Source organism: Lutjanus erythropterus, chromosome 7, assembly GCF_056507025.1.
Source record: "Lutjanus erythropterus isolate fLutEry1 chromosome 7, fLutEry1.hap2, whole genome shotgun sequence".
Lineage (NCBI taxonomy): Eukaryota > Metazoa > Chordata > Actinopteri > Lutjaniformes > Lutjanidae > Lutjanus > Lutjanus erythropterus.
The window spans coordinates 38,770,333-38,782,630 of NC_139323.1; the positions used below are offsets into that span (position 1 = coordinate 38,770,333).

At 39.1% G+C, this 12,298-nt stretch overlaps 1 protein-coding gene across 1 annotated transcript in view; it reads right to left on the reverse strand.

The window, feature by feature from the left end:
• znhit6 (zinc finger HIT-type containing 6) overlaps positions 1 to 12,298 on the reverse strand; it is a 38,002-nt gene that overhangs the window by 7,638 nt on the left and 18,066 nt on the right. The window contains 3 exon segments of the mRNA XM_084723722.1: positions 4,938 to 5,018; positions 8,481 to 8,561; positions 8,791 to 8,859. Coding sequence (XP_084579848.1) covers positions 4,938 to 5,018; positions 8,481 to 8,561; positions 8,791 to 8,859 — 231 coding nt within the window.

Here is a 12,298-nt window from a genome sequence, read left to right on the forward strand (position 1 = left end):
ACCACGCAAACATCCTGCTACGCTGTCCCAGAGGCAGGAATTGTGTCAACAAAACAGTCTGTCAAAATGTGGCATGTCCAAATTAATTTGCTATTATACAATTCAACCATGACAAGGTTATAAAAAGGCGATGGTGGTGGATGCATTCTGGTTGCTTTTGTGGTGCATGGAGGTGCATTTATGGCAACAGATGGCCTGGTCCTCATGTGTACAAATGAGTGTCCCACCATGCCTTTGACAAGAGACTGTCCAAAAGCATGCACCATCATCCCCACATTTACAGGTTAATGCATCTCCTCATCACTATGTCAGTGTGTTTTTGGCCTGCCTTTGAGTGTGGACCTTCAGGACAAATATAAAGACGTTTGCCTTTAGATTTGGTGTGACGTTCAATGTTTGAAGTTCCATATCCTGGCGTGTAGAAGGCTTGCAGAAATTTAAATAATTAAAGATGACCACAAATTTATAAGATATAAATATAACCACTCCAACCGGCACACTGAACAATTACGCAACGTAATCTACTGCTATTAAAGTCTTGCTATTTTAGTAAAAATACCAAAAAACAGCCCAGCATTGCAGGAGACCTGAGGAAGCATCTGTTGCACAGAAACAAACTTGAACATTGCTTTAGGGCAAACTGAGGGAGAGCAGATCGACGGGCTCAGGAGGGCTAAGGAGAGGGTTTGCCACAAATATGTGAAAGAAAGCACTGCTTGGACAGGACAAAAACATCACTGTCTGATGGGTCCACAACAACAAAAAAATACTGAATGCACACACACAGGTTTCCTTTTTTGGTAAAAAAAAAAAGAAGTTAAAAACAGCATCTCCACTTTTGACAAGTCAACAGGCGTAGATGTTCTGCGGGATTCGGCTGACTGAGAGGAAAAGAAGAGGTAAGGGAAAGGAGGAAAGGGCATCAACTGGATCTCAGGAGTGGAATGAATAAAAAGTCAACATTAAAAAAATAACACAAACAAACACTCAGAAGGGTGTGAATGGTTCTCTTGATGCACAGTCTGTCTACTTTCCAGTAAGAGAATGTTGACTGGTTACACAGCTATGTTTAGTTTAGCACAAGAGCTCCTTTACTGGAGTGCGTTGATATTCCAGTAGACATTCAACAACAAAAACATTCAGTCATACCCTTTGTGTTAGACTTGGCAAACAGCCTTTAAGTAGCCACGACTGCTGCTGTCCATGACTTCATAACATTAATAATACCTTTCAAAATTAGGGCTTTTCTCCTAAGAGTGCATTATTCAAAAAGGTGGAGGCCCCTTTATGGTTGCAATGCTTTGACCTTGTTTGGGACCTCTAAAATGGGACGTGACCTCAGTCTGTAGGGGGCCTCTCTTCTTATTAGAGCTATACTCTGCGGCCGTGGTCTGTTATGTAACTGCACCTACTTAAAAGTATGGGAATTTTGCACTACTTCCATTCATCCATCCTCACTCTGATGTTGACAATAAACACTTGAGTTATGGACTTGACAGTCCTTCATTATGCAGCCGATTCTCTGAGCTATTAAGGAATGACAGGAAAAGGTTACTGAAAGAGAAAGTGAGACAGAGAGGCAGAGTTTTATTATACTGTTGAATTAGTTATTATCACAGACTTGTCAAGTCAAAACATTCTTCCTCCAAAGTCTGATTTACGACAGTGGCTCTATCAGGATAATAGCTACGAGGAGAAATGTATAAAACCTTTCTCTGGAAACACGGTAACGTAGATAACAACTGTTATGACTCATTTACTAAAAAAAAAAAGAAATCACAAGTACCTACGTCTGCATAGCTCTCCACCCTGACATAAATATTTAATGTGAAACCAAATCACCTCACGAACACCTATAAAAACAAAGCTGAGAAAGCTGATGGAAAATAAGCACTGAAATATATTTATATTGAGGTTCTTGGCATATTGTGTATACTTTTGATGGATATTTCAGGCAAAAAGACGGGATTGACATGGGTAGGAAATGTGGTCTTTCAATGACATATGTCAAAGGTTATATCTTATCAGCACACACTGAATATATAGACCATTTTTCCAGTATTATATATATTGATCATGTCATAGTCGTAAGGTAAAGGTAAATTTCCTGGTTCTGTTTTAATTTTGTCAGCCTGAACAAATCATGAAACGCAGAATGAATATTGAGGTTCTCCGTTGATAATTCATAAAAATATTTTGATTTTATTTAAAGGACCAGTGTGTAGCATTTAGTGGCATCTAGCAATGAGCTCATAAATTGTGAACACTTCATCTCACTATATAAGAGAACCTACAGTGATCGTAAAAAAAACAAGACCGGATCTAGGGCCATTGTGTTTGGTTTGTCCGTTCTGGTCTACTATAGAATCTAGGGGTGACATCACATGAGATCTGACAAACTTCTACGTGTATTATTATTTTCAAATGGAGAAAAATGGTCACAGAGCTGTGAGATCTTCAGAGGTGGATAATTGCACTGTTTCACTAAAAAACTTTAACTGGTTATGAAATAGTTTCAGTTTAATACTGATGCCTCTATATGAACTATAAGCGAATAAAATAATCCCAGAGAGAATTGGGTATTTCCATATAGTCATCTGTAATGTCTGCCACCATGTCAAGCCTTCATAAAATCAAATGAAACGGACCTGTGTTCATATTTTTCCTGGCAAAACTACAGTGAGGGGTATGTAAACCAGTTAAAAGGAAGGAGATTTTTCTTTATATAATTTTATTTTTGACTTTATATTTTTTTTGGTTATTACAGTGAAAACACTATCATTGTTGTCCACAGGGACGTCTCACCTGTAAATGCAGGTGTTATAATAAATGCTGTAATTTTTCTTTGTTTGGGACAGTCTTGCTCTGAAACATAAATCACCAAACATATTATTTAACACATTGCTTTCTCTACATTTTTCTCTTCGGTTTATAATCGCAGAAGCACACTCTAAACTGTCCTCACACTCGAGTTACTGTCAGGCACCGTCTTCATCAGTTTAAACTAATCCACTTCTTTAAAGAAATCTGGATTTGTTGGGTAAAAATCTGCAGAAACTTTCAGACTTGATGAGCTTCTATAATATTAACTGTGATTATGCAGCATTAAAAATCATGTAATGACTGTCATTATGATGGTGACACCCCAAAGGTGTGTGGAATCTGAGATAATGAGACATTTAAAAGCATTCAAACTCCCATTAAATTCATGTAAGGGTAAAAGGTGCCAGCCTGACAGCTCATGCTAAACCTTGGCTCATGTGTCACATCTCTACACTCATCTTTTAGTAATTCCTCTCTATATGCTGCCATAAAATATAATTTATCTGCAGTGTGTGCAGCCCAGCCCATCGGGCAAAACAAAAGGGGCATGAGTGCGTTACAAGAATGAAAGATGGGATAGCAGGTTTCATGACGTTTCACGCTGGCCAGGGGGGGGAATGATTATGAGCGTGGAGGATCATCATTCACTCCATGACTAAGTGGAAATGGAGGACAGCCAAAGACGCTGAAACTAGGCGAGGCAAATGGGTGCTATCGACACCATCCCCTGACCCCAATGAAAAAAAAATAAAACGACAGGGCAGGAAGAGAGCGCACAGGACAGAAACTATGGAAATAGAGTGATGAGAGAGGAAGTGAAAGAAAGCAGATGGAGACGAAAGATGTGGATAATTTTCTTGATCAATGGCATTTCTCAATGTTGGAATCAAAGTTAAAAAAAAGGGGGAGGAGAAACAGCCCTTAAGTCTTCTCTGCCAAAAGTCTGTGTAGCTTCGCAGGAATTTACAAGTCAGTGATGTCATGTTCATAAACAAATTATGTCGATTTCATACATGCTGAATAAATCAGTCATGACTGGTAACTCAAATCCAATGGTCACAACGGTCACAAAGTCTGGATGCCTGAGCAATGACAGGATTCTGAAGCATTTCTGAAGATTAAAAAAGTGCCTTCAATTTTATTTTATCCTCAAATTTTAGCCACACAAACTACAAAGCCTGGATCTTAACTTTAACACATTTGTCTGTATTATCTGTTGTACTTCTTTTGTTTTATTGTGCAGGAAAATATTTGTAACTTGAATGGCATCTTCTGCATTAACAACCAAAGACAACCAAAGATATCATACTTTCAAACTTACTAGCAAACTTGTGGTTATTATTTTCTTATATTTTTTGTCACAGCCCTGTGCTTCGCCTTGCAGGAATGCATTTGTGCATGCATAGCAGAAATACTCCATCGTGAGGCTGGTCTTCAGCTTGCAGACAAGGTTCTGTGCTCTCATTTCACATGTAACCTGTTTTTTTTGTGTGTGTGTGGGATTGAAGACCATAAAAACACACATATAGAGGAACGTCATACCTCACTCTTTACAAGAATTTAGCTATTTTTTCTGTGCCACCAATGCAACATCTTCTTTCTCTCTTAAAAAACAAAAAACTAAAAAATGAGGTATTCCAAAATGTTCAGTGTCCCCCCCAAGTATAAATTTTGGTCTTTCTTTTTCTTTAATAAATGTCAAAATTGAAACAATCCTTGTAAAAAGTGTTCTTTTAAAAATTATAATTATTTTGTGTTTCTGTTGAACAAATATTGGTGTATAGTGTGATCAGATAAATTCTCAAATATCAATATTGGCCTCAGAAATCTTTTATCTGTTGAGCTGTAGTGTAAATAACCACATAAAGTCACACAAAACTAAATTCAGCACGTAAAATGTGAAAAGTGTCCCAGTGGTTGATGAAACCTTTCTTTAGCTGTTACCTCATGATTTAAACCATGAGGTTATTATAATCTATATTGCTAATCAGATATCTTTATTCACCCTGCAACAAAACTTCCATCAAGACAGAAAGCAAAATCATAATTCCCTGTGGGAATCACATTATATTGAACTAAGATGGGTGACAAATAACCTGGAAAGAACATCTCACCTCACAGAGTTGGCCTTCCTCCCCTCTGCTTTCATGAAGACTTTAACATGATCAAACGGAGTGTGCACATACATCTTCAGCCTGAAACAGAAATTCACATCACAACAGGAGGTTAGACACTCAACACCAACCAAAACCAAAAGACAGTGGAAAAAAAAAATATGGTAGCGTGGACTGTGAAGAATTTCCTAAGGTGGTTACCATAAAGGTCAAAACACAAAGAGCTCATTGAGTGCAGCACAGGAGAGAACCAAATGTACACTTGTCTGGTATGCTGACTGATATGTAAAGGCTTCTTGCGTAAGGGACAATCCTCCACGCAACTGATGACCACGGCACATGAGCCCCCTGTAAACAGCCAGCAAATGGGCCATGGAGAGTTAAACTCCACTCACTTGAATCTAGACTAAGCGGAGGTTGTGTCTATACGGCTGGCAACGAACCAAGTTAGGTGTCTATTTTGACGAGGTGCACCAGTCTACGATATGCTCTCACTGAAGGTTTTACAGTAGACTGCTGACTGTTATCAGTACAAAGGTTAGGTCAGCGGAGTCAGATCACTGTTCTTTTAGAGGTTCTGATTAGACATACTGAGTGTTCTGCAATCAAAGAGCCTGCCTTGTTCAAAAACTGCAGTTCATGTCGGTAGAAACGTGAGCCTGGGAACTTAAAATGAGAGTGAAGCCAGAGCAAAATTACAAAGATAAATGCAGGAAAGTAAGATTGTGGGAAATGAACAGAACACAGAGAGCCACAAAGTGGTTTGAGTTGATATTAAAGATAGAAAATGACCTTTGCTTTTGTAAATTCACTAACTAAATTTTCTCCTCAATGGCACTGAGATAAATTGAACCCATTAAAAGGAACCACTCCACCTATTCATCTGTTCTATATGAAACACTCACATTAAAGCTGAGCACAATTATGACAAAGTGCGTTGGTATAAATCAGCCGAGTGTTTCACATTGATTCATGCACTTAAAATTGTGGAGAGGAGAAAAGAAGACTTTACAAAACAAATCTAATTCTTAAAACTTAGGATGTTGTGTAAAACAGAAACAGAATGCAATGAAACCTATATTGAATTGAACACAGTAAAAATATATTTTACGTTTAAACTAATAAAGTTTTTTTTTTTCTGAATATAAACTCATTCTGAATGTCATGCCTGCATCACATTTCAAAAAAGTTGTGAGGGGCCTGTTTACCACTGTGTTACATCACCTTTTCTTTTAACAACACCCAGTTAGTGTTTGGGAACTGAGGACACTTATTGTTGAAGTTTTGAAAATAATATTCTTTCTCATTCTTGCTTGATATATCACTTCAGGTGCTCAACAGTCTGGGGTGTCTGTTGTCGTATTCTGTGCTTTATAACACTCAGGTCTGGACCGCAGGCAGACTTGTCTCATTACCGCACTCCTTTATTATGAAGCCACACTGTTGGAACACATGCAGAATGTGTCTTGGCATTGTCTTTCTGAAATAATCAGGGACATCTCTGAAAAAAAGATTCTAGCAAGATTCTAGATGGAAGCACATGTTGCTCCAAAACTTGTGCATGCCTTTCAAGGACCCCTTTTTCATTGCCATCATGATCCTGTCAAAAATGATTTGCAAATCATTGGATTCAGTTTTTATTTTGCCTTTTACACAATGTCCCAACTGTTTTGGAATTGGGGTTGTTAAATAATTAGTGAACATGAATCTCCTACGAGCTATATTTGTGTCTTGGCCCGTTCCTTCTTGTACAGATTGTGCAGATTGATCTGTACCAAGTCTGTAACTGAGGCATGATCCCTGAAAACACTGCTGCCAAACTCAATTACAGGGGCTCTGGTCTGGCATACTGGCGACAGCGGACCTGATACAGGTCATCAAAACCAAAGCTGCAGTCAAGGCTGCAAATGGCCTTACGGTGAGGGCAGTGAGTGAATCTGAAATACAACAGGTCATTGTATTTCTGTGTTTTAACGACTGGTTCAGACATGCAGCAGTGACGCTCGGGCTCTCTCCTGACAACACAGTTTTAGACGATACAAAAAAGCTTATATGCTCTGTAATATTTCCAGGACGATGTGAAACAATAGCAAATGAACGTAACTGCGTCATAGTGGTGTTGGAATTATGGCGAGTTTGTGACATTATACGATGCTGCTCAAAATAATTGCTGCTGAAATGCAGCCACAGTGATATCTGCACTTCAACAGCAATTGTTTCGAGCAATTCAATTAGCTTCGTCCTCCCCAATCTCATTCACAGTTTTAATGAACATGAGAATCCAATAACTAAATACACAGATGTTGCCAAGAGGAAAACTGCTCATTTGAACTTTTCAAGATCAAACCGTGGGCTGAGCAGCAGTCATTATCCTTCAGCTTCAAGGTTGTCCAAGCCATATCAAACTGGTGTTGATGTCTGGGTCTATTATCACATTGTTAAGGTTTTTTTTATGCCTACTCATAGATTTCTGCCACAGAATGCAACATATTTATCTAGGGTTTGTGGATTTTCTGCAGGATTCAACAAAAACTGAAGTGGACGACACAAAATGAACTCAATATAACTGAACAGACATGTTGACAGAGCTGCATACACATTAAATACTGCTGTTAGACTTAAAGCTCATGATATGGACACAGCTTTCACTGTAGCTGTACAAGGCCTGTAGCCCCAGTGCAGCTCTGCACAGCACTATTCATCAAATCCATCAATGTGAACTGGCTGCTTCCTCTGCCATAAAACATGGCCGCAGTTCGATATGGAGGCGCTTTCAAAACCAGGTGTGTAAATACAAAAAGAAAACACAGCACCGAGTCAGACAGCAGCTCACAGCTGTTTGTAAGGTCTGTATCTGATCACAACACCAGTAATCCTGCAGCTTGAACTATTTGTTACATGTATTAGAGAAGCACATGGTCTGTCAGTCATGTGATTAAAGCTGCGACGATTACTCGATTAACCGCTTAGCTGGTTGAGAGAAAATTAACTGCCAACTACTTTGACAATCATTTTCTGCTTCCAGCTTCTTAAATATGAGGACTGCTGCTTTTATTTATCATTTATGATCATAAATGAAGTGTCATTGGGTTTTGGGCTGTTGGTTTGACAAAAGAGGCAATTTGAAGACGTCACTTTGGACTCTGGGAAGTTCTGATGAACATTTTTCACCTTTTTTTTTGGCTTAATGAAAATAATGATCAGATTAATGAATTATGAGAATAACTGTGGCCTGCTGCTCTACTTGTAAAAGACAGAATTTTATAAATGATCTTACCAATATCTACAAACTTTATAACAAGCACCAAAACATGTAGGTATATTCAAATCTTCACTTGTCATCTATAGTTGCAGACTTCCATACAGTATCTCAATCTGTGCTGCACAAAAAGCACAAAAAGCACCATATCAGACTGGTACTATGCTAACATAACTTGAGTGTGAGTTTGGGTGTCGTATCTGGGTTTAAAAAAACATGGACTGGTGCATCTGTGCAAACAATCACAACGAAAATATAACATGGAATTTTAGGACAAGGCTCACTTTTGACGTGTCACAGGGTCCGACTCTGTAGGGTGGATATATGGGGTCAAGATCTGCACCAGGGTTTGCTTGTCGGACACCCTAAAAACAAGGAACCAAATGTGAGAGAAAATATGTGAACGTTAACATCCAATCACAGTCATAACGGATATAATCTGTGCGCATCTTTTACAATGCAGTGCAACAAGCACTCCGTCCGAATGCTGAAACAGTATTAATAATTCGCTTTCAGTCAACAAAACACTGGTGCTTCAGCAGAAAGTTCGGCGAGTCCATTATTCAAGAAATTGAATATTGTTGTGTAACTCACCTCCTCTGGCTGAACTCGGTGCTGCTCTGAGGGAAGATGAGCTTCAGATGCCACAGGAATAGTTTTTCTCTAAATGAGAGACAGAAAAAGTCATTTTTAGTTTCGGCTCATCAGCAACAGTAGTGCTGTGCTTGATGCCTGTTTTTCAACACAGACAGATGAGGTCAGCGGTGCTCTCACTGCACTCTCCTCACAGTCAAACACAAATGTCCTTGTTTAAATTCAGAGCATAAAATGGATTCAGCCTTAATGTGTCCAAGACAATACGCCTGTCCGCTTCCAAAATCTTGTCCATCTGTGTGACTGCGTGTGTGTAAATGAATAAACCAGAGTCGCCATGGAGACCATGACATATACACTCAGTGCTGGGACACCAGCTGGTGGATATCAAATAATGATCACTTCTTCTGGGGTAATGCTTTGGGCAGTAACTATTAAACGTGGTTGGGTTTTTTTTTGTTTTTTTTTTGGAGGTTGCTGGGCGTGCTCTACAACCAAACATTTATCCCCTAAACAGCTGCTGTGTTCACATCCACTAATGTCATCATGATGCAGAAATAGCCAACAATATGTAATATATCAAACCATTTGGGAGATATGAATGAACAAGATGTAAATCCGCCTTTATTCCTTGACAATAATGGATTCGTAACTTTCCAGTAATTTGAATTTTGCCAGTCTATTAACCAATTCCACACATTAAAATACATTTTATATTACAGAGAAAGAGTCCTGCTATGTAGATAAAACCATGAAAAACATGCAAAGTATATTTTTGCTACTCCTGAAGGATAGAATATATTCTACTGGCACAGGCATCAGTGCGTCCAGGGTCATATACCCCACACACTGAGCTCAACCTAACTACAAGGACTTGCGCTGACCAAGACCACAGAATTTGCCATATATAGGGTGGAGCTGATTCATCAACCCAATCTCCATCAGAATAGAAGGATGGAGACCTTGATGGATCTGAGGGACGGAGATGAAACATCTGACGCAAAGCATAATTGTAAGGCACGTAGGGAAGACCTTGTCATTAGGGGCTGGTACTCACCATGAGATATTCAGAGCAAAACTCAGAGGTTTCCTTTGATATCTGTAATATAAAGATTTTTGTATCTTTTTGACATATCTAAAAACTAAGCTCTGCACAGCAATCCGCACGTTTACTTTGGACTGATTCACCCAGGCTGAGAATAGAACAACATGCAGTTTCTAAAACTTTTCTAGACCAAGACTCCATCCAATGTGCAAGTGTGTCAATATGCTGCATCTAGTAATGTTAACTATGTTAACAGAGGTTGTGTGCTTAGGTTTGACATGTTAGTATTCTACAGTACATCAGCATTAATCTTTAAGTATAGCCAAGACTAATGGATTTCATTTAGATCATTTATTAAACATTTTAGTCATTGTTCTGCCGTCTTTATTTGGCATCTTAGTTGTTAAGATTTCCTGTCTTTGGGTTTTTGACAGACAAAGAGAAAAACGTTTTTCATTATTGTTTGACTGTATCTACAGAGGATGCATGTCCTCTTCCACGGTTGCCATGTTGAATTGCCATGTTTCTACAGTAGCCCAGGACAGACAAACCAAACACTGGATGCAGATGCAGAGTTTGATGTTTCAGCAGTTTCAGAACCACCGCAGGCTCTCAAACACACTTGAAACAGGAGAGTGACACAAGATACTCTTTACATTGGTCCTTTTAAATGTTGCACATTTGAACATTTTTTGGAGGAGGTGCCTCATAGTAAGTCGACAGATCACTGAAATAATTGTAATTTATCTTCTGTGAACCACTAAGCCCCAAATTTCAAGGAAAAATATACAGCTATTGATATTTGATAACCACAGATATGTGACTCTAGATTAAAGAGTTTGAGAGCCAGACTGATGGGCAAAACATAATGTCATGCAACTACATCAAGGCTCAGATTCAGACACATCACTGGAGTTTAAGGTGAGAAAAACTGGACCTAAGATGAAACTTGCATGCAAAATTAAAAGTACATACTTGCAGAGCAATAAACATAGCAAGATTTTCAGAATTTATGTTTTTATTCTCTTGTATTGACAAATGTTCAACATTTGAACACATATTGGACTTTTATTTGGGTCACTTCTGTGCTATCTTTGTTAGCAAGTATTAGCATGAATAGCATGGACTAACCCAGCAAAAACTGCTCAAATACATACAAACAATGCAAGAAAAAAATTGCACATAATGAGAAACATAGTCACTAGACTAGACAGCAGGCATGGTTCAGGTGCTTGCGATGTTGTTTTGCAGACCCAGATGGGAGCATTATACAACTGGGGGCATGTTTTTTTGCTTGAAAATAGGAACAGGATGGGTAGGAGGAGTTCAAAAGTGGAGAAGTATGTGCAGAACTGGCAGAACACCCAATGAAAGGTGGTTATGAGTTTCCACTAGGTTGTAAGGAGAGGGTGAAGGGGTAAGGCTGCAGCAGGCATGTTGGGAGTGAAGACAAGGGGCTGGGAGGGGATTCCCTACGTAACTGTAGGAGGTACCTAACACCTCTAACCCCTTAGTCAGTGGAATTTATGTGTTTGCTTGGTTTTAGCTGAGTTTCTCCTTTAGTGTATCTGTGTGTGCATGTGTATACGTGTGCGGGTGTGTATGTGTTCATACGTGTAGGCAAATGAGGGTGGAGCACCAGGTGTGATGCCATTATTCTGTCATTACAGCAAATGGAAACTATGTCTTTCAATGGAAAAGGGGCTTGCCCAAAGATGCTACGGTGCATACCTGGGATAAGTGCCATCATTCATTGTCAGGGAAAAAAAAGAGGAGAAGGCAGCATAAAAAAGACAAAACAGAAGCACCAACAATGGAGGACACCTGCTTTGAATACCAGAACACGCTGAAAATTATCAGGACGCGCTGCCTTGTCCTTCAACTGCTGTTGCTAAAGGGCCTTGAGTGAGGCAATTGAACTCTGAGGGAGCAGTGGCAAACGGTGAAAAGCTAGTTGTGCAAGGTGGTTCTCATGTGTAACTGTGTATACAAGAAGTACAATTCCTCCATAAAACACGCCTGTTTACAAAGATTAAGTGCTTAAACCACACAAAGATTATGCTGAAAGGTTTATAAACTCAACAGAATTCTATGCAATAAGCTATTTGCAACCTTACATGGACTGCATTAAAGGTATTTTCTCCTCCAGAGGGATTATTCATTAAACAGCTTGTTGGACCACAAGAACTAAGTCTACCCAAATAAAATAGGATTGACACATGGCCAGAATACAGTGGGAAAAATGTAAACATGTTTCATTACCAAGCGATTAACTGCTCGTTTCTACGGACAAAACCTGATTCCTTCAAATCTCTCAGTTCATAACGAAGCCACTGACTGGCTAACAATCACTAACTGTAAGTGTGTTTTGTGTTTGCACATTTTCTAAGGGTAGCCACTAAGGTTTATGATCAACTCCAGAAGTAATACTCTGAGCCCCAGATTCAGATTCTGTTTATGTTG